General features: G+C 40.8%; 1 protein-coding gene across 1 annotated transcript in view; it reads left to right on the top strand.

Annotated features, from left to right (window-relative positions):
- arhgap35a (Rho GTPase activating protein 35a) overlaps positions 1 to 22,113 on the top strand; it is an 82,448-nt gene extending 60,335 nt beyond the window's left edge. The window contains exons 3-7 of the mRNA XM_032590409.1: positions 4,702 to 4,846; positions 13,305 to 13,382; positions 14,928 to 15,056; positions 17,118 to 17,223; positions 18,610 to 22,113. Of these exons, the coding sequence (XP_032446300.1) occupies positions 4,702 to 4,846; positions 13,305 to 13,382; positions 14,928 to 15,056; positions 17,118 to 17,223; positions 18,610 to 19,084 (933 nt within the window). The 3' untranslated portion in view covers positions 19,085 to 22,113. The remainder of the gene's footprint in view (positions 1 to 4,701; positions 4,847 to 13,304; positions 13,383 to 14,927; positions 15,057 to 17,117; positions 17,224 to 18,609) is intronic.
- Positions 22,114 to 22,843: the final 730 nt, after the last annotated feature.

Below are 22,843 nucleotides of genomic sequence, written 5' to 3'. Positions count from 1 at the left end.
GTTGAGTGTTGATTATAAGCATTATAAGTTGATTCTTTTGCAGTATGTTGGTAATAAGTGACTAAACCCACTGATATTAATTTGCACAGGATTGCTTCTAAATATTGTCAGATTCCACTTATTTTCTTGGCTTTCTATGCTTTTCGCAGGTTATTTTTTTTCATTTATTCAGTCCCCATTTCCTATATCATTCCACTTTATTACACATAATTTATGGACTTATTTATTTACATTTCCAGGCATGGATTACTTAGGTTACCACTGACAAATAAAGTTAGTTTCATCTGAATAGAACCAGAATAGAACAGCACTCCCTGTTGCATAATTTGCTAAATTCCACATTTACTTTTTCCCTACCCTACTTTTTTTCACAAAGTTGCCATCAAACAAGAGGCTGTGATGGACACTAGTGCTATTTCTTAGCTGAGGCATCACTGCTTACTGTTCGCTTTTTGTTGTCACTGCAGTGTAGTATATGCCAAAGCCTGTCAGCTTTCTTTAAAGACTCACGATTCTTCCCAGCGACAGTTTGGCTTTCTTTACTTCCTTCCTTTCATTATTTGCCGCTCCGTTTGTTTGTCTTTGCATCTTGCTGATTCATACATTCTGCTTCTCACATTCTCATCATACTTATTGTCTGTTCATTTCACACCTCCTTTTTGCTTCGCTTCTCTTCGCTTGTCTTTTTTTATTTTTTTATTTTTAAAGACTGGCGTCTCCTTGTCACACCGTGTCCTGTTCCATTCCCACCCTTGATACTTTTGACCTCTTACACTAGGCTTATCGGCCCTGGTATGCTGCTTATTCGCGCACATGGTGTGGCGCTGAAGTGCCAGCTGAAGCAGGAGTTGCAGCTGTGCATGTTGTGCTTGTATATCTGTGATAATTGCCGTGGTTGTCAGGAGGGTGGAGAAGGAGGCGGATGATGAATGTTTTTAGACACTCAGCTGGGATGTACCTGCACGGAGGTTGTCGTCTCGCATTATTCAGCTGCCTGGACTACATTCTGCAGTGCTTGAGGCCATATGTCTGTCAGAAAAAAGTACGAACAGCTCAGTCACGAGAAGACATCTGGGTTTGCAATCTGCGTCTGATGCAAATTGTCACATTGGACGTTAAAAATCCAGCATGTACAGAGAAATCCCTGAAAAAGCCGCAGCCAGTAGGGTGTGGATCTATGTCATCCTTGTTATTCTTTTAAGTGCCTCTGATTTGTGGCATGCAGCTGGTCTGGGAACTTGATGGCCACATTACAAGCTATTATGGATTTATTATGGTTACAACAAAGGATTAAATTTCTTCACCTATTTTATAAGCAGCTGTCGCTCAAGTAATAGGCCATTTACAGTCTGCTGCAGCTCGAAATCCCTTTCAGATTACATTTTATCGAGTTCATTTTTCATATTCAGGAGACATGCTGCAGCAGTTGGTGCAGGCTTGTATAAAAGGTCCTGTCCCCATTTTTGTGCCAGTTAAACTAAAGCTATATATATATTTTTTTTAAAGTTATTCTCAAGGTAAGGATTTGGGTTCACATGCTGCAGCATAAACACTATCCTGGGTGGAGCTTTAGGGTACTGTCTTCCACTCTGAGTCATGATGAGTTAAAACAAATATTCAAAAGGACTTTGAGCCCATTTAAAAAAAAAAAAAACTTTTACGTCAGGCATTGACCAAGTCTGTCCGCCCTGATCTCCCTCCCTCACTGAGACACAGGAAACATTTCCTCTCTCTCTCCTGCAGCTTTTTGTTGAAATCTCCTCAGGCAGCGAGAGGAATGTTTGAAATTCTTCAGACACCTAGTTCGTCTGGTGTCTTCATTCAAGCAAAAAAAAAAAAAAGAAAAGAAGGAAAAAGAGTTCAAGATATTGCAGAAACGGGAAACAAATTCATGTCAAAACTCCAGAATTGAGTCGTGGTTTGGTGTCCTACAGTATGCAGTGTGTGTATGCGCAAACTCTCCCCTTGATGTCTGTATAAGGATGTGACTTGTTTCGTTTTGGTTGTGTGGAGGGCTGCTTTGTCTTCTTAGAGCTGGAGACATATCCTGTCTCAGTTAGCAGCAGAAAGGAGAGGCCAGAAGGCAAAACTGCAGGGGGAGAAGACAGCCAGAAAGAGTAAGAGAGAAGAAGTATGTGGGTACAGAGACAGTCTGCTAAAATGAGACGGCAACACAGTTACTGTGATGGAAGTGAAATAAATTAGATGCTGCCAAACTGAACCCAGCACATCTCTGCACTCTTGCAGTCTAGTTATTACAACCTTCTTTTTTTTTATCCAAACACAGACATGTGTAGTTATTTCTTGTACTTCTGTGTAAATATATACAACTTGTACTTCTTTAATACATTAGCTCAGAGTTTACATTTGACTGCAGAATGTGAATGTAGATATCAGGAATGTTTGGACAGATTGGACTAGTTGTAGGGACAGATAGCAGGCGGTGAATGACATGCAGACATTTTTAGGGCTAGATGTTAGTAATCTAGTGATCTGTTGTGGCGACAACAGAAACCTAACTATCAGCTGTAAAAAGGAGAGCTAAGAAATTTTAAACACTGCCTACAGTCTACCTTTTTAAAAAAAAAAAATCCTTAGACTACAGTGGCAAACGTATTTTCTTGTCATCTTTCACACACATAAGAACTTGAGTGACATCCCACTCTTAATCCAAAGGGTTTAATAAAATGTCACACAATCCTTGGCGGCTATCACAGCTTGAGCTCTATTGGGAAGGTTATCCACAAGATTACAGAGTATGTTTAAGGTCATTTTTAACCTTCCCTCAGAAGCTTATTTGTGATATCCTCCTGTCAAGTTATTTAAACTGCACTGCCCCAATTGAAACGGATGGACGTCCACACAGATACTTCAACTCCAATGAATGCTGCAACAGTCGTCATTTCTTTCCTACTTCATTTATTTTCAGGCAGGAATTGACAGGTATTTTTCCAGTTCTTTGATTTCAGTCATTTTTCCAGGTGAAACCTGGATAATAATAGAAAGATTAAAATATAGAATAGTTTAAGGGATTCTCATGGTTGTTGTTTAAATAACTTGATCTGTTTATGACTAAACAACCATTAACTTGAATAAATAATTTAATCAACAGAATTAAACTTTAAACAAATTATGGCTCAATTCAAAATCTGTCAATTATTTCATAATACTCTTTTTTTTCCTTTTTTTTTTCTTTACGTCACGTATCAAACTCAAGGCCAGAGGGCCAAATCCGGCCCGCCATTACTTTCTATGTGGCCCTTTAGACTCAAAATAGACACATAAATAGAGCCTTCAAGGTAATAGTTGTATGCTTAAATAAGATTTTATCAGGAAAATCATAGCAGTTTTCATCAGTATGAAAAGCTGTTTAATATCATTTAACTCTCAGAAGTACTCATTTATTGCAGAGACAGCTATTTATTTATATTTTTATGGTTTGTTTACTGGTTTTATAAATACATTCTGCCACAAACGGCCCCTTTGAGTATGTTCATAATCTTGACCTGGCCCAAAATGAACATGAGTTTTACACAGAAACTCTGATACAAACTGCCACACGTTGTGTTTTCAGCGAGCCAGTAGGACAAATTGTAGAAATTGTAACTGTCCCTTTAGGATTAAGTGCACAAGTCGTCTCCAAATGTAAAACTGATTTTTTGTATTTTATTTTTTTTTAAATACACAAAAACAAATTTCACTTGTGTTGGTTTTCGGTCCTGCCGGTTGTGGAAGATGAAACGAAAACAAGCTGTAATGACTTCTCTCTCTCTGCTTTCTCTGCTTGAGCACTGCTGTGAGAGTAAATGTGTCCATAAATGTGATCAAAAATGTTCGGCGGAGTGAAGTGAGGCCGGTATCTGGAGCAGAGGGCACATTGGTGCTTCTTCTCTCTAATGAGCACTACTCCAGCTCTTTTCCTGTTGTCTGTCCGTCTATCGGTAGTGCTGCACTGCATCCGCAATCTGTGTGTCCAGCCAACCATACACCTCTGCTTCACCCCCACCCCAGCCTGCCAGGGCAGTGCCTCTGGGGTTGCTGACAGAGTTACTGCAGATCCAGGCCTCAGAGGTTGGGTAGGGGCAGGGGGGCTTGAAAATATTCCCACTGATCGCTATTAAAGCGATCAGTGGGATCGCACAATTACTGCTGTTGCCCCTCGGCTGTTTGCGGGAACAGGCAGAAAGTGTTGCGGGAGTGTGTAAGAGGGCTCTTAACAGGAAAATAAAGGAGGTTGAAAAGTAATTAACCGCTGAATAAGAGTTTGATTATACGAGAGCTGCAATGCAGTGGAGGGAGAAATTCAAAACGCCAAAAGGAGAAGGGTAAGCATGAAGAGATGAAAGAGCGATAACGGCGATGTATATCTGACTGATGGAAACGTCAGGGCTTAAGATAGGAATGTATGATTTTCTTATCGGCTTAGCCTTCAGAAGGTATGTGTGAGAGAGGGGTGTGCACATGTACGCTTGCCCTTTTTGTACAATAAGCATGAATATGCAGTAACTTTCCAAAAAAGAAAAAGGTCATGGCCTTTGTGGCTTTTGTGCTATGGTGGATTTAAAAAAAAAAAAAGTCTAAAATTTGCCTTAGCCAGTTGTCCCAATCACAGTTGGTGTCACATAATGTTGTATTTTCTGTCTGATTTCACCAAGCAAGCTGTGTTATTTGTTGTTTGTTATTTTTTTTCCTTTTTGGTAGAAACAAACTCGGTCCAAGCCCCGGCATTCCAACTCCAAACCTGTTGAGAGCAACTACTTCGGCATGCCGCTGGCTGCGGTGGTCACTCTTGAGCGACCGATCCCTGTCTTCATTGAGAAATGCATCCGCTTCATAGAGACCACAGGTAAGAATCTGCTCAACTTGTCTTTGACGCATCACAGTCAGACCTTTTCTTTCAGTGTCTCTTGTTACGCATCTGCACAAAAGTTTGTAATTACCCCTTCACATTTTGTCACGTCAGCACCCTTGATCTTTGTAGTTTTTTATTTGGATCGCATGTGATGGTCCGACGCAGAACTCGGCACCATTGTGATGTGTTCAGAATAGGATGAATTGTCTTGAAATGTTTTTGGGTTTTTTTGCAAATTATCTAATAATGGATAAAATAATGCAATTACAGCTACAAGTCCTTTGGAGTAAGTGAATTTTACATTTATTCTTTTGCAAATCAGCTCAGATTCAGTCGGACGTCACGTAGTCCTGCCACGCATCCTCACTTGTATTTAGGTCTGGGCTTTGACTGGACATCCTTTTAGCAGCTAACGGTGGGGATGGTGTGTTCAGGGTGATATGCAGTGTTAGTTTTCCGCCTCACAGCACGTTGAACTGTGGTCCCATCTCACCTTTCGGGTGATAGTTTAAACGGTTCTCTGAGAGATGTTCAAAGCTTGGGATATTGTTTATCTGCCGGTGTGTGCTGTTTGCTCACTTCTCTAAAATCTCTGAGCTCGTTACAGAGCCAATGGGTTTATTCACAGATTATTACACACACGTAGTAGGCTCTTCTTTTCAACTTTCTGAAATGGACTTTATCTAAAAATATCAGCGGAAGCTGGACCAAACATAAATGCATGCCACTTATGTTGGCATAAGTGGCAACATATGCCAACATAAGTGGAATATGTAATGTTGGCGTAACATATGCCACTTATGTTATGTTGGCATATGTTGCTTTTAAAAAGATTGAACAAGTATAATTGACCCTCAACTTGATCATTATGCTGCTTTGTGTCACATAAATGAACGGGGTGTGCATAATTTTGCATGACACAGATTGCAAATATTTTCTTTTCATTTTCCGCTGCTTTTTTTCCCCCCCTCATCGCCTCAGTCGTGGAGCCGAACAGAAAAGAACCCGGTGGGACGGACCATTGTCTTACTTTATTTTCCTTGAATGCAATTACGTTGCCCTTCAAAGCACATAAAGCACCCTCAAGCCACATTCCCCCATCACAGCGATTTTTAAGCCAACCAAATGGATTCAACAAATAACGTTAGACCTGAAAGACCCATATGCTCAGGTTAATGTTGTGTTTCAGTGTTTAGGTTACAGGTCATTAGTCTGGTGTCAGCAACAATCTATACATCCAGTTTTTTTTTCTCTCTCTCTCTCCTCTCTTGGAGCACAGATGTGCACAGACAGCCTCTTGTAGCTTTTCCACCCCGCTGCCCAGATGCCAGGCTCTCTGCCAGGCGGCTCCGATGCCACACTGCCCCGGCTGTGCCAGCTTACTCTGCCACCAGCTGTTAACCTAAACCAGAGGGTGAGCTGCGATGCTGATCTCTCAGTTCTTCTCTGGATCACGATTTCACATGCTCCGTCCTCCCGCCCTCCCCCTCCCATTAGTTGCAATTAATTTCCCTCCATCTGCACACCCTAAGCGATGTGCCTGATAAATTTACTTTATTACCTTTAGTTGCGTTTAATTTTGCTGTCTGAGTGAAAATGATGCTCTTATTGCTGACGGACATTCCAGTGCTTTCCAGTTTAATCTCTGGCCTGATTAAAAGCCTGTGCGTTTGTGGATTACCGTCTTACAAAACAGCCACCTCCTTCCTGCATGCTGGAGCGTATAGGGGCATAGCCCCGGATAACAAGGCATCATCTTTGATTTTGCCTCTCCCTGCTCAGATGTTAACTGAAGCAGTCACAGCAGTTACTGCAGGATAAAGGAGAAAAACTAGTTGAATAGGTATTTACATGCTCTGCTGTACGCTCACGGAGCTGCGTTTGCAGCTCACTCTCAGGTATTCGCTGCCTTTTATCTTCACCTTTTTACCTTTAGTATTCCTCCTAATCCTCTCCTCTTTCAGCTCCCAGGTGTGTCTATTTTTTTTTCCTCTCCTTACTGAATACTTACACCTGTCATATTTAGTTTCTTTCATTCCTTCTCAAAATGCTCTTTTTATTTCTTCCTCTGCTCCTTTGTTCACCCTCCGACTCCAGCTATTCTCTTTATCTGCTTACTTCCTCTTCAGTGCTTCTTCTCCCTTCTTTCACCAACGTGCTGAGTCTGCATGTGTCAGGATGTGGTTTTTTTTTTGTTTTTTTCCTCTCAAGGACCTTCCAGGTAATGTTCTGCCCCACAGCTCCCTCTGTCCGTTTAACAAGATCAGGAACGGGACGGATGTTTGTGCTTTGCTGTTTCCGAGTTTGTTTAGCTCGTTCAGGTTTATTTATCTAGAAGGAGGGAAGGAGTTGCACCAGTTTTTACTAACCATTAAGGTTTACAGTTAAATAATAGGGATCAGGTGTCATTAAGGTCAGACGTGACTGAGTAAAAAGGAGTGCGTTATCAAAACCTTTTTTGAAATCACTACATTTATAGCCATAGCATAAACACACTCGTTGTTTCCCCTCAAATAAATGGCAGATTTGAATGCCACTGAATTAGCTTATGCAACGAAAGAGGAGTCACCAAACCAGTCATACTGACTCAAATCTCACAACTGTGTTCAGTTATTGTGGGAGGAAAGGGAGTTTATAGTTTGTCACCTATGAAACAGAAACCCATAGTCAGTTTTTGAAATTATTTTTGCGATTTTATTGTAAACAGTCATTCAGGAGGGTTAAGATTTACCCACCATCAAACCTCAGCACTTTTTGTTCATTAATTGAAGACATTCCAGGGTTCAGACACCTGAAACCAGATGTTTAACACAAAACCTTTTTACCTTACTGCCTGACATTGGAAGACTAAACACTTCCTACTTTAGATCAGCTGTGATTATCATTCTTATTTACTAAATGCCAGAATAATTGGGTTTTTTTACACTTTCTTCAAATTTGTTTGTTAAATATGCTATGATTATCATGCATTTAAACAACATCATAAAACCCACATAGTGATCTAATAGGTTTGTAAGTTTATTTTAGGTTAGTGCACAATATCTGAGTTAATTGGATGTATTTTTTTTTTAGTAAATGCAGAATTATTTATAAGAAACTTTGAAAATATCTTTACTTTTATTCGTCATGCAGTCTGTGACGTACACGACATGCATTATTTTCAAATTTCAGAGTTTTACTTAAGTCATCTGAGTTTTTTCTTTTGTAATTGGATGTATTTTAACACCATAAACATGCCTTTTCCTTGTGTGACATTATAGAAATGTACATCCATCCATTTTCTAACACCCTTGTCCCTAATGGGGTCGGGAGGGTTGCTGGTTTCTATCTCCAGCTAACGTTCCGGGCGAGAGGCGGGGGTCACCCTGGACAGGTCACCAGTCTGTCGCAATTATAGAAATGTGTGGGGGAGAAAAGAAAACTCATTATTTCCAAATCAGCAACATGTTTCTGACTACATATGCTGTTTGGCTGAGTTGTAGTTTCTTGGTGTCTTTATCAGAACATCCTTCCGCCGTCTTCAAATATTTTTAGCTATGTTCAACACTAATTTATTGTTTGTTTGTTTTTTACTGATGCAGAAAGCCAGAACTCCTGATACAAGTTGCTAATTTAGTTCCAGGAATTGTTTGGGAAATTTAGATTTCGCACAGGAATAGTAAACTCGCAGGATATCGAGCTGCCCCTAACATTAATAGATCAGAGTCTCTCAGAAATGTTACCAACGCCATGAGGAAACTATGCCACAAAGAATTCATCCAAAATCTAGATTTGCCAGTGAGAGCAGGAGCCAAGTCTGGCGAGAAAATGAAAACATGAGGTGCTTCAAAACTTCTGGGAATGTCTCTGACTTTGTACAGTGAACCATCATTTTTAGTTCCTACAGGACCTCAGTCTATTTTCTGCCTGACTACTTATCCTCCAGACTCCTGGCACATTGATTTCCTAATGAAAATTACAAAATACTTTAACCTGAAAACAGAACTTTGGATAATGGGCCAGCAGTCTGGTCCCTTTTTGTCCTTAGCTCATATGAAGCTCTTCTGATTTTGGTTTTATAATCAGATGAAGGCTGAAGTTATTATCCCTTGGAAGATTTTTTTTCTTCCACTCAGCTTTCCATTAATATTCGTGCATTCTATGTGGAACCGGCTTATTTTAGCAATGACCTTTTGTAGCTTACCTTCCTTGACCAAATCTTACACTTACTATTATTCAACTGACGTAAATGTTGAGTTTTGAAGAAGGGATGTGATTAAACAAGTAGGCATTACTTCCCAACCCTTTCTGGATATCAAAAATAAATTGATATCCAGATCAGGTTGTATTGTTGCATATCTTGCTTTATTGCTTTGATTTATTTCTTCTTTTTTTTTTTGGCCAGTCATAGTTAAGATTTCCATGTAAAAGAGATTCTTAATCTCATTGGGATTTTTCTGGTGAAATGAAGGTTAATAATAAAACATTATTTGTACCCCGAATACTTTATGTATGTGGTTTATCGTATGAAATAAATTAAAGTAAAAAATGTTTAAAAAGTTGAATTTTGGATTGTGTGGGCCATGAATATGGCCATAGCAGAACATTTTTGTATTGAACATTACCAGAAATAAACACTTGAAATATATCTCTCTGAATGTAATGAGTTTATATTACATAAGTTATTTTTTGTTTACATTTAATCAACTGTTGGATTATATTCTAACTAGAGTTGAAACGATTAAGGAGATTAATCGTAATGCGTCGATTATTGAAATAATTATCAACTAATTTAAAATTGATTAGCTATTAGCAGACTCAAAAGGCCATTTGTTGAAAGAGCAACACCCTCAGAGCAAGAATTAAGAAACTGTTATATGTATTTCACATTGTTATCACATTTTAGGCAATAAAATGTTTATTCTCTTAGTTATGAAAGGAATTACATTATTTTTTTCATATTTTAATATCCTTCTAATATTATATTTAAGTGGTTACATGAAAAGTCTGCAGAATGTGCCAATTTTTTTGTCAGATTAATTGCCAGAATTATTGAAGTAATTGTTAGTTGCAGCCATATTTCCAAATGATTTGGAGATCTCTAATTGATGTTCACGTCCATAATTTAGGGTTTGGTTGGTTTTAATAGTGACTCTTTGAAACGCAATGACTTCATTTTTTGTCCTTTTTTTTGTTGTCTCATCTGTCTCCCATATTTTGTTCCTCATAGCTACTTTCCTTTTGTCCTTGAGAATAATTGGAGTTGATGTGGTATTTTGTTTTTTTTTTTCCGAGGCATTCTGAGTTTGCAGAAAAGCAGTCATATAAAATCAATCCATTGTGACTGCTGTTATCTCCTCTCAGCTCAAGCTTTTCTCGCGGCGCGGTAGTCTCCGGGTGCTCTGCTCATCTCGGGCACCCCAGGTGATGAATGTGCTGCGGCGGGCACAGGCATATCTGCTGGTGGTGGGGACCACCATAGCGACGAAAAGGGCAGCACCCAGCGACTGCCTGTCTCCATGGTGAACTATGAAATCGGCCTCCGGGGCTGGTGGACCCTCCTCCCTACGCTCCTCCCCGAGGAAACGAGGCCGGGACTGATGAGGGATCAGCTGGTGTCGTGTCAGTCTGCGGCACAAGCGGAAATGCAGCCGCTAACCCTGAAGACTTTTTATTGCTGTTTGTCAAAGTCTGCAGGTCCTCGGGCGTCTTTCTGTTCACTTGAGCGCTAGTAGACGCTCTGACAGTCACCACAGAGCATGATGTCGTCAGGTTTTTCTTGTGTTTACTTACGTTAAGTTGGGGGAATGAACTTTGAAGCTCTACAAACGAGACTCTGTACAGACAATCAAAAGTAAAAAAAAATGACAGACCACAACTCCTAACCCATTTTTTATTCTCCAACTGTTTCCACTGTTGTAATCTTCCTTTTCCTCGTCATTCCTACTTTGATGCTATCTTCCACTCTCCCACTGCGACACGACTCCTTCCCACTATCTGTCCTCCCATCCCTGTTTTCCCCACGTCTGGCTTGCAGAGCTTTTGTGGGGAATTGATTGGCAGAAGGCACAGATCGATGCTGTATGCCTTAACAGAGAGCCCTCTCATTTCCTCCCTGCCTCTCCCATTATTTCATCTTCTCTTTCTGACTCTGCCCTATATACCTCACTCCCTTTGGAATACCCCTCGTCTCTCCGAGTTGCCCCCAAAGTGTGAGTGAGGGAGTGTAATTCAAGACTCAGAACTGAAACCATATCTTTTTTTTTTTTTATGGCAATTTGGTGGAAAATATTGATGAGATAAAATGCGATGAGGTATCTGCATGTCTGCTTTCTGTCCTGCTTTGACTTAGTTCCTTGTGTTTTTATCGATTTGGGGAGAAAATAATCATCAATTATTCAACATTTTTTTTAGTGACCAGTGGCTTCTTAGTCTGGCGAGTGAAAATTAAGATCACGAGTGCAAAACAGTTTAAATCTGATCTGTTTTGTCTGGAAATCACATTGGATTCTTGGTACTTTTTCAGCATAGCTGCGGTCTGTCGGGCTGCAGGCTATTCTGGATATGAACTTGAATTTCTTAAATCACCAGAGCACGTGACAACAAATTGTAAATGATTACAACAACCTCAGTGTTCCACAAAACTGCCCAAGGAAAAAAAAAATTTATAAAACTAGTGTAATAATAATAATAATTTAACTCCGCTTTAAGACATTACATTTACAACATTGTGTTCTCTATAAAGTTTATCAAGCAATAGCACGATCATTTAAATTATTTTACAAGGTTAGATTAGTGGAATGGATAGCAACATTTACTCACATTTCTGTAATGCAGCAAAAAGGCTTTTTCTTTTATACTTTTTAAAGTAGATTTTATATGCAAATTAACTTGAACACATTTTTGAGACAATTGAAGTTGCCTTTCTTACCGAGTTAACAAAAAATGTGAACAATGCAAGGGGACAATCTCAGTGTGTGTGCATGGTTATTTGTCCTTTTCGTCTCTGTGTTACCCCTTGATGGACTAACTCCCTACCCTGGTTGTCCTCTGCCTCCTGTAAAGATTTTAGTCTTTTAATCCTTGAGATGTGTCATTTAAATCAACTGTAATAGGCACACACGTAAACCTGTATCAAAACATCTTATCTGTATTTTTTTTTTTTACATAAATTCGTTGACAACTTTTAAACTTTTTTGTTTAAAATCATGTTGCTAATTTTCTGAGTCTATGAAAGCAAAAGCTGTTTGTAATTGTAACTGTAAGGAGCAACTTTGAGATTTAGTTTAATTGCTTTCTCAGTTCTCAGTACTCTTGCTTTTGTAATTGTGAACTTGTGGTTTTTTACTTAAAGATCAATTTATGGTTAATATCTAATTTATTGTCTACACCTCACCACTGTTGAAAAATTAACCTCCATTCAAAGTGCTAAAAATTTATTTTAAATCAGGTACTTTTATCCCACACTCTTGACTTTACTTTTTATTTTATCATCACATCATTTTTGACCTGTTTCCACCTCAGGTAATTTGTTTTATTAAAGAAAGTCTAATCTTAGTCCTTCATTGCTAGGGAACACACTCAGTACTGCAAGAATGGCACTTCTCACTGAAAAAAAACTAAAGGCAATTCATTATATATACGAACGAAAGCAACAAAAGCAGCAAAAAAAAAGTCTATTAAAAAAGTTGATTTAGTTGCGTCTTAGCATGAATCATTTCTCCTTCTGTTATGTTCAATAAACTGTTGCTGCAGATTTCCAGCTATTTTTACCCATCGCCTCTCTGAACAGATATAGATATTTTGGGGTTTTTAAACTCCTGAAGTACATGGAAGTGTCACAAAACCATTTTTCCCCCTCATTTTGTAAATCAAGACATTTTATGTTGCTGTGGCACCAAAGCAGTCTAGATTTTTCACACTGCGCCTGAGCCTGTCGCAATAATCAATTAATTGCGTAATAAATGAAAATAATTTCAATTCTGATGATTAACATTTTTTTAAAGGGCAATTTTGTTTAGAGACTTCATAACTCATTTTATTTATGATTTCAGTTGTGTGCAGTGTTTATTTCCTGTTTATTTATTATTTTTTCGGTTGTGCCGTTTAATTTTGGATATTTTAAATGTTTTCCAGTACCGTGTTGTGTACAAAATTAAAGTCTTTGAGAGTGCGAACTTGCATTATTATGCCATTACCAATTTATTTCTTGAAAGTGGTCTCAAATCAACAATAATGTCATTTATCCCTATAAATTCTGGGACAATTTGTCCATCAGAATCTGTTATCATGACTTCTCTACCTGCACCAGTGATTCCTGCAGTGGTTTGTCATCATAAATTGCTTTAGAACTGTGATAGGAAAAAGTCTCTACCTGTGTGCTGCACACCAGCCTTTGGAGGCAACCTGCCATAAAATATTTTTACAAATGAACCCTGAGCTGAAAGCATTTCTCTCTGTCTGTCGCCTCCAGGTCTGAGCACAGAGGGAATCTACAGGGTCAGCGGCAACAAGGCGGAGATCGAGGGCATGCAGCGGCAGTTCGAACAAGGTGGGCACTTCCTCTTAGAGCCTACCGCACGCTTTAAAGTGCAAACAAAATGCGATAAAGATGCATGTGTGTCTCCCTCTGAAACAGGGGTATCCTGCATGTTTTAGTTCCCTCCCTGGTGGTAGTTTCTACCTCCTCAGCATGTCAATGTTCTGCTAACGAGCCATCATTTGATCCAGGTGTGTTGAACTGGGGGCGAGAACTAAAACATGCAGGAAACCGGGACTCGAGGACCGACTTTGGACACCCCTGCTCTGAAAGCACCCTGCTTCTCCCTTCATTGAGCAGGGTGTATTAATTGGCCTTCAGTTCCTCTCAGACTGCAGAGCTGCCCCTCATTAATCGTCTACCTGCTCCGGTGTGCATCATCGCACGAGTACAAGCGCTCTGAATGCGTGTCTGTCTGCTGAGGGCATTTAATTGCCTCCAGATTGGTTTGGTTAATGAAGCATGTTGCTGTCGTGATGGATAGCAGACCAAGATGGCCTATGGGTCTGTATCTGTGTGTGTGGGTGTGTGTGTGTGTCCACGCTTGGCTGGGGTTAAATTCAACTCAGGTAACCAGAGTTGAAAACCTGCACTGAATCATTCGAAGTCTTTCGCCCAATGGAGCGAGTCAATTAAAGGTGAAACCTTCAGCGCAGGTGGTGCAGAGCTGCACTGAAGTCGGCCCTTCATCGGCTCCCTGAAGGTGTTTCAAACTTTTTGCAGGTGGAAGTAGTTGCAGAAGAAACTAAGTTTGAAAATGTAGCTCTTTTTCAAACGCATGCTGACTTGCGTTGTTAAAAACGGATCATTGAATTACTCCTACTCCTCTGGTTTTGCTCTGTTACTATTCTCTTTACTTTCCCAAAAATTTATTTAAACTAAGCTCCCGTCTTTTAATCCTGTTTTTAATTAAAAAACCATCTTCAAGTCAGGTTTATCTTAGAAATAATTTAAATTCAAGTTAACTACACCTGGATGTAACTGCGTTGCTCATTACATAAATTTGGTAACAATTGCGGTTGACTTGTAGCAAACCATGAGCCGTTCCATGCAGACGCTATTGTGATTTGAGTCAGTGTTTCCCAACCCTGGTCCTCCAGACTCACTGCCCTGCATGTTTTAGGTATTTCCTTGCTTCAGTCCAGCTGATTTCAATTGATGACTGATTAACAGGCGTTTGTTGAACTGCAATCAGTTGAATCAGGCACATTAAAGCAGGGAAACCTCTAAAACATGTAGGACAGTGGAAGTCATACAACAAATGGTTATTATTTATTTTCTTGGGGTTTTTTTAATTTAAATACACAACTTTTGATTTTCAAATTTAGCTTTCCCTAACCCACAAAGGCTCAAAACTATGCATACACGGCTGCAGTCTCAATTTCTTGTAGATCTAAAATTCTCCGTCTGAGTTAGTTGAACTTTGTGGAAGAAACGTCGTCCCAATAAATCCTTAAAAAAAAAAACACAACGTACTGAGACGTTCCCTCGCAGAATGAGTTTCTACACTTTTGCCCAGAACTCTAACTTTCTTTCTGTGCCGTTTGTCTTCCACAGACCACAACCTGGACCTGGAGAAAGACTTGAGCATCAACACAGTTGCAGGAGCCATGAAGGCCTTTTTCTCAGAGCTCCCGGAGCCTCTGGTGCCCTACAGCATGCAGACGGAGCTGGTCGAGGCCTTCAGTAAGTCCCCGATGCTTGGAGACGGGGAGGGTGGCTGTGTGGAGAACCGGATTCGGCACTTGTGTTGGACTTTAGTCTGAAATCCGTTTCCCTTTATTGTAACATTTCTCCAGCCTAACAAGCAAAAAAAAAAAAAAAACCCTGCAATCCAAATCCATCCAAGAGGAGAATTAGATTTACCACTCGCTTGTGAAAGCGGAGGAGAGAAGGAGGTGAAGGGGAGAATATTTAAAGCTTTTGAGAAGGACGGCGCGGTGGCGATGGAGGGATCTGAATGAAGTCATTAGAAAACGGTCGTGTGGTAGATAAACGAGGCAGCGTTTTCGCTTTGTGTCCCTGTAATCTGTCAGAGTGGAGATTTAAAGCACAGCTTAGCCTTGCGTAGCGCCAGAGAGATTTACCCGCGGGCCACACGGCTGCTGTCAGTCACAGAGCTCGACGCGCGCGTGTTTCCCATCGAGACCCTTCAGCCGTGACAGAGACCTGATAAACCTCCTGCCGACACAGAGCAGGTGAGGAGGAGGAACCAAAGCCTTCATTCTGCAGCAGAAACATCACAAACAAGGTCTCACAAAGCCCAGGACCAGAGTTTATTTGAAACGACGCCACAAAGGGGCGGATAGAAGGCGTCCAGGACCTGGTGTGCGAGCGGAGAGGAGTGGGTTCAGTTGGATCTCGTCACAGTGACATTACTTTGAATAAACTGGAGGAAGTTGCGTTTTAATCTCTGGTGATGGATCTGCAGCAGGAGGGGAACCGTTGCTCTGTAAATTGATCCCGCTTTAAATCTGTTTTTGATCTGAGCTGACCTCATTGTGGGAATACAAACTCCGATTCTCTGCCTGTAAATCACGCCGCCGATGCCAGAGAGGAACATCTGCTCACTCTGCCTCGCTCGCTCTCGATCACACGCAGGATGGGACTGTGTGAGCTGGTGACGTCGTTTTCTCTGACTCATTCCCGCTTGTCGTCAGGCCCAGCACACCCTGTGTGTGTGTGTGGGCGTGTGTGTGAGAGGGAGAGAGCTTGTGTGTGATTTGCTGTAATCTGCAGAAGACTGTACTGGGAGGATTTAGGCCGTTTCTGCTCTGGAACGTGTGTGGTCTTTTGTCTTGACTCTTTTTTTTTTTTCTTTTTCTTCCATTTGTAGTTTGAGGTCTTTTTCAATCGTTAATACAGGAACGCATTTTTTCCTCCATTAACGTTTTTATGGTATTTTTCACATTATAACTGTAAACTTCGGTTTCATCTGTATTTTTCAGTGACGGACGAAATGTTCTTATCATCTGTACTCAGTCCCTTTATGATAGTCTTAAAGCTGAAATATGCAACTTTTACAAACTGTATGTTATATTTTTGCTAAAACTATAACAATATAATATGAGACGGATAATCTGTGAAAAGACTGAGTTCTTTCCAATGCTCCTATTCACATCTACAGAAATGCATCTCTCCCAGTGAGAAACAGCCAATCAGATCCAGCAGGAGGGTCTTTGCGCTGTCAGTCCTGCTCGTGTACACGCTCCTAAATGGGCTAGAGGTGGAGAAACAATTTACCGTTCCAGAAAAACTGTTTATTCGCCATCATCGGTGGCCATGCTAAGTATCGCAAGCATTCCTGGTAGACTGTATTGGGAACTAGCTATAGCGTAGCAGAGAGAAAAGGGGAGGGTGTGAGAGGCGCGTACACAGGTATAATTGACAGCGCTAAGGCCCTAATCCTGGCTGCGATTGGTTGTTTCAGAAGGCAACTGGGAGAAGGCAGCCCAACTCTTTCAGATTATCTGTCTCATCCCATACTGCCACGAAATAGTGGCAGTTTGAACAATTCTGTAAAAAACATTTTTTTAATTTTAAAAAAAAGTTTCATACTGCAACTTTTAAAGGATAAAATGTGCAGATACTATTAATGCTGAAGCCCATTGCTTGTGAATGTCTTTTTCTCCCTGTTCATCTCTCTAAATCCCCAGACATCTTCTCCTCAAATTCCCCTAATCTTTTCTCTCGGCCGCTCGTGCTCCTTCCTCTGTAACCTCTCGTCTCCCTGTGCCGATTATTCAGAAATCAACGACAGGGAGCAGCGCTTTCAGACGATGAAGGATGTCCTGCGACGTTTTCCCCGGGAGAATTACGAGGTCTTCAAATATGTCATCAGCCATTTGAACAAGTGAGTGATGGGCAGGGGCAGAGATGGCCTCTGGCAGCTGTGCTGACTCCACAGCTGGTCACCCAGTCAGGTGACCTGCAGGTGATGTCACTGGAACAGCCGCAGTGATTGTATTAGACAGCTGTTGTTTTTTTGTTTGTTTGTTTTGTTCACTCAGGCTGTGTGTTCTGCACATCAGCACCGTTTCAGCGTATTCATTTAATTATAGGTATTCCTAAAATTCACAGAGATGCGATGCAGTCTTTATCGTAAGGAGTGTTTTTATTCCTTTGGCAATATTCAGATGTATGAAGACCTGAAACTACAACAACCTTTTAGCAACTAGCATTTTTGTTAGAACTATTTGACCTACAAACAATGTAATCTACGCAATTGTCAGTGAAGGACCAAGTTATGACACTATCATGATGTTATTGCTGCGTAATTTGAGTAATTATGGGTGTAGCCGCTCTCCAAACCAAAGGCTCTCTGTATTGAGGTCAACTTCAGCTCTATCTGTACAAACATTACTTCTCATAGCCAATAAAATATTATTTTTCATAATATTGTGACAAAGATAGGCCCCTGATCTATATTTTTCAACTTTTGCTCTTTCAAACCAGCTCATGTTGCACTATAAACATCGGCTGGTATGCAATACAGCATCTTCTATTATTATATTAATGGCTCGAAGATGTAAGAATCTTTCATTTTTTTCAATTATTACCGTCATTTTGATGTCACAGTTTATTGCAATGGAAACTGATGTGATATCAATCATTAATAAATATTTAAATATTAATGAAGAAATCTCTTTTTTCTAAACTGGTTTCTATTAAAGCTCCAGTGAGCCAGCAGGCCACCCTTAAATTGTCTTTTTTCGTAAAACAGATGAGGGAGAAATAGAAAATCTAAAGAAAAATGTGCAGTAAACACCAGATTTAGAAGCAATTCTATAATCAATGCGCTTGTTGTGCTAAATATTTTTTTGTGTCTTTATAATCTAATATTGGGAACCTAATAACCTGATGTTAGCTTTGTAACGCGTCAGGTTAGCTGCACAGGTGGACTCCTAGCATATACCGTTTAATTTAACAGACTTCGGCTCTGGACATTGGCATTGTTTTTTAATCGAACTGCAATTTTGTAGCTGTAAACAAACCATTTCCGACTTGTACCATCTTGAATTACGTCATTTTTTTGTCGTAATTGAGTATTGTTATTCATTATGAAGCTGAATTGTCAAAGAATCGTCTCTTGCTTTGTCTAAATTTCGAATGCAAAAACATGCTGCAGTTCCAGATCGTCTTTATTCTTAGGAAAATCTTCATACATTTCAGGCCGATTTGGTCACACTTCATTCTGTCTTAATTTTTTTAAATTTAATGATGTATGTCCATTTCCCAGGGTGAGTCAGAACAGCAAGTCTAACCTGATGACGAGTGAGAACCTGTCCATCTGCTTCTGGCCCACGCTGATGAGACCTGACTTTACCACCATGGACGCTCTAACCGCCACCCGCACCTACCAGACAATCATCGAGAGCTTCATCCACCAGTGCGCGTTCTTCTTCTACAATCAGCCCCTCTCGAACGGCCTGACCGGCTCCCCCACCTCCACGCTGTCTGGGGGCAGCGGGACCTCGGCCTACTCCTGCATGGCCGGAGGCTACTCCTCCTCGTCGGCTCCGTCCCCCGCTGCCTACGTCTTCCCCGCCACCCCTCCCGTCATTCCTCACTACGGCCCTCCCCTCCACCAGCACCACCATCAACACCGATCCCCTTCCCATTCCCCACCGCCCAATCCCCAGTCCACGATCCCAGCCCTGCTGCCGCCCTCTCTGCACCCCCATCACCCCCCGGCTGAGCAACACACGCTGTGAACCCAGGCATCAAGGGGACGGGAAAAGGAAGAAAATCAAGAGAGATGGCAGATGAAGACGGACAAAGCGTGAAGAATTCAAAGTAAAACTGGTCAAAGTTTGAAGGATTGGGACATGTAATCTAAGATGGAAGTCGAAGTTGGGAGAGTATGAGTGAGATGCAGTATGTACAGGGAGGAACCGACACATTTGGGGGGAAAAGGTCCGAGGCGTTTTCAGCCTCCGCTGGTTTCAGAACACGAAACAAATGAAGAGCCTCTGAACTGACTGAATGAACTTTACTCTCTTTGACACTTTATCCCCTTTGTCTCTCTGTCTCACTTTACTAGTTCCATCCTCACTGCCTTTTAGCAAATCTACACCAGATTGTAGATTCTAGTGTAGTGAGGAAAAGCTGTCCAAGCGACTCTGGCGGGGCTCGCTCCACAAACACATGCACCCAAACGACAGTAAAATCCTCAATCCGGGAGCAGACGCGCTGCAACACACGAGCCCACCTGCTGTAACAAACCACCCCCAGAGGCTGCGGCTGCCACAAGCTGGAGGACTGAACATGTGTTGGTTTATTCCACCGTTTTGCAGAGGACTTGCACAAGGAAACACGTGCTAAAGCTCACCCGGCAGAATGTTCAGACCAAAGAGGCTCAGAAATTCCTATCTGTCAGCCATTCACACACACACACACACCTTGAAAGAGAGGTAAAATCGGGTTTAATCATAAAAGTATGCCAGGCAGAGTTTAAAAAAGAAAAAAGTCCCAACCAACTGGATCTGCTGGTGAGGATTATAGGTGCTGTAGCGACCTTTGAATTCTCTGAAAAAAGCTCCTCCCTGTTTCCTGGACTTCTTTATAAGATCTAAAGTTCTCAATGTGAAATTTTCTGATTGGTCCAAATCCCTGTTGAAGTACCTGCAGCTTTGCCTTTTTATTCGGTTTCTTAACCTGAATTTCCCTCTGCTCGACACTTAGCGGAAATAATTCCAGAGTTGGACCATTACCTGTCATGTTTCTTTTCACGCTGTGGTGGTTTTTACAACCAAGCCTCTGTTGCTGCAATTTTTCATAGCGAGGACCTTAATCAAAAGAGAGAGAGAAAAAAAAGCACTTTTCTGAGGCACAGTTTCAATCCAGGGGCTGCCATGAAGTGACTGTTTTTGTTGTTTGTCCACTTTATCTCTGGGAACACAACACTGACATCTAGAGGGGGACTTGGGTATCACTGCCACATGAGCATGGGCGTAGCACCTTCCTTTTGCTGTGGTTTCTGTAGCATCTGGTGCAGTTGTCAAAATCCTGTGAAATCAGCTTCAATTACGTGGAAATAGATGTTCTAGTGTAGACTTAAACATAGACGATTTTAACTCAAATGCAAGTAAATAAAGATTATATGAAATCCGAATGTGTAGCCGCAAAAATTCAGTTGCGTTTCAGTTTTCTCCTTTGCTACGAGCTCAAACCTTGACAAAGGAGCCCTGTTCTCTTTCAGACATCGTGTTTTAGTAAAAAGCAGACACAAAGCGAGATAAAATCAGAGCTTGAAGGTATTTTATGCTTGAAAATAATTGTTAGCCACTTCTCCAGGCCTCGGCAGTGGACACAGCTTAAGGCTCTCTGGAATTAAATATCTTATCTGGTGCTCTTGGTGGGCAAGAAATGAATTATAACCACTCCACCAGGAGCTCAATCTCTCTGTGCGCCTCTGAATCCCCTATCAGAAACAGAGAGCAGAGAGAGAACAGACAGTCCATTCATCTGAGCGCACGACCCAAGCGGAGCATTGCTGGATTCCTCAGGCCGAGCCCACCGTTACTGTAGAAACCGGCCGATGCAGCTGGAGGAGAATCGCTGAGATCCGAATGAAGAAGGTTTAGGGTGTCCCTGCAAGTGTGTGGTTTTTTTTTTTTGTTTGTTTTGTTTTGGTTCCATGAGCCAGACAAAATGACCACAACATATTTCTAACTCAACCAGTGAACAGTGAAGGAGATTTGATCAGCTCATTCGCTCACTTTGCGTGTGTGCGGGGCGTGTGACACGAGATCCGGCCGAACGTAACTGGAAGGAATGTGGTTCTGCTTTTGGTCACTTGCACCGCCGTGTAACCCTGTTAGCTCGTCCCGATTACACGCACTGATTCACAGAAGACGACGACTGAACGGGGGAGCGGACATGGGAGGGGTGTGTGAATGGGATCATTATCTGGGAGACGGAGGGGTGGGGGGAAGAGGGAGCGACCACTGGTACTTGTGTGAGAACGCCGGCCGGTGGTGTTCCCTTTGTACATCAACCTGTTAATACTGAACTGACTGTGAGGGCAGCCAAAGACTGTGGAAGGGAGTAAAAGGGGATGGGAAGGGCTGAAGCAAAGTGACAATTTAATGAAGAGTTGCAAACTTTGGTTCAGTGATGAAATTTATTGTGGCTGCATTATTATTATTATTATTATTATTGTTATTATTATTATTTTGTTTATATTGCAACAATTGTGACATATGTCTAAGTTAAATCCAGAAACAAGCAACACTATATTCAAATTGTTCTCGTTAGGGTATGGGGGTGGGGGATCTAACACTTTGCCCTTTAGTCAGGGGGTTCATAGAAACACTTTCTTTTTCTTTTCATGTTTAATTTTAAGATTTTAAGATAAAAAAAAATAATGTTTTGCCTTTTTTTTTTTTTTTTTTTTGCAATTTCTTTGTGAGCAACAGAGACCAGCCCAGTATAATGCATGATTTCTTCCCAAGAGAAAGGAAGAGGGCTTCAACACTCTCTCTATTTAAGTGGTGGTGGTGGTGATGACATAAAATAATAACAATAAAAAAAGAAATAAATGGGAGCTGAGGGAAGTTGATGGTGAGAGTGATTTAAAAAAATATATATAAGTGAAATACTGTAAAGTGAAAAGATGACGTCACACACAAAAAAAACTGTCTTTATTTGCTGAGTATGGTAATTTGTCTCAGTGGGAATGGTGTATACAGCAAGGCCTTATGTGACCTGTATCATAGTTAATAAATCAAATCTTGTTAAACTCGTCGTTTCTTGTCTGTTTTTAACAGCTGGCGTGTAAAGAAAAACACAAAGTCTTTACTGAGAAAATGTAAGCAATCTAGAACAGGTCAAATTATTTTACGTAACATTAATGAAAAATTTCCATTTTGTTGGAAACCTTTCAATTTAAATGTATTAAATCCGAATTCAACTCAATTTTCAAACCTGTTTGTCAAAGGTGAACTTAGAGCTGCAGATTATTGACAGTAGACGTTGAGATAATGTTCTTATGGTTTATATTACCGAAAGGTGGTGGGGAAACATGGTATAACTTCTGATAATTAAGAGGACAGCTTGAAATTTCTATTTAAATAACTGACTGAAAAGCTGATAAAGGTTGTTTTTTTTCAGCTAGAGTCTTTAAAGGATGGGAGCAGAAAGAAAATCTGTAGCCACCTGAAATATTTAAAGAACTACTGAAGCAAAAGCTACTTCTTCAACCTGCTCATTTCATTTATTTACTTTATCTAATGTTCCCAGTGATTACCCAGAATGCACAGGCAGAACGTGGAACTTCAGGATTTAAACCCAGAAGCTTCTTGCTGGAAGGCAACGTTGCTAACCAGCACCACGCAGTCACATGGTAATTAATCATGTCAACGTCAAACAGGAATTTAGATACTAGAACAGATCATCATTATCTCACTTGTTTCAGCCTCAGTCCCCATGTTTACATCTGTCAGGGATTAGCAAAGTCATATCTGGCTGAA

This window comes from Xiphophorus hellerii, chromosome 18 (genome assembly GCF_003331165.1).
Source record: "Xiphophorus hellerii strain 12219 chromosome 18, Xiphophorus_hellerii-4.1, whole genome shotgun sequence".
Taxonomy (NCBI): Eukaryota; Metazoa; Chordata; class Actinopteri; order Cyprinodontiformes; family Poeciliidae; genus Xiphophorus; species Xiphophorus hellerii.
This window is presented reverse-complemented; position numbering and strand designations above follow the sequence as displayed.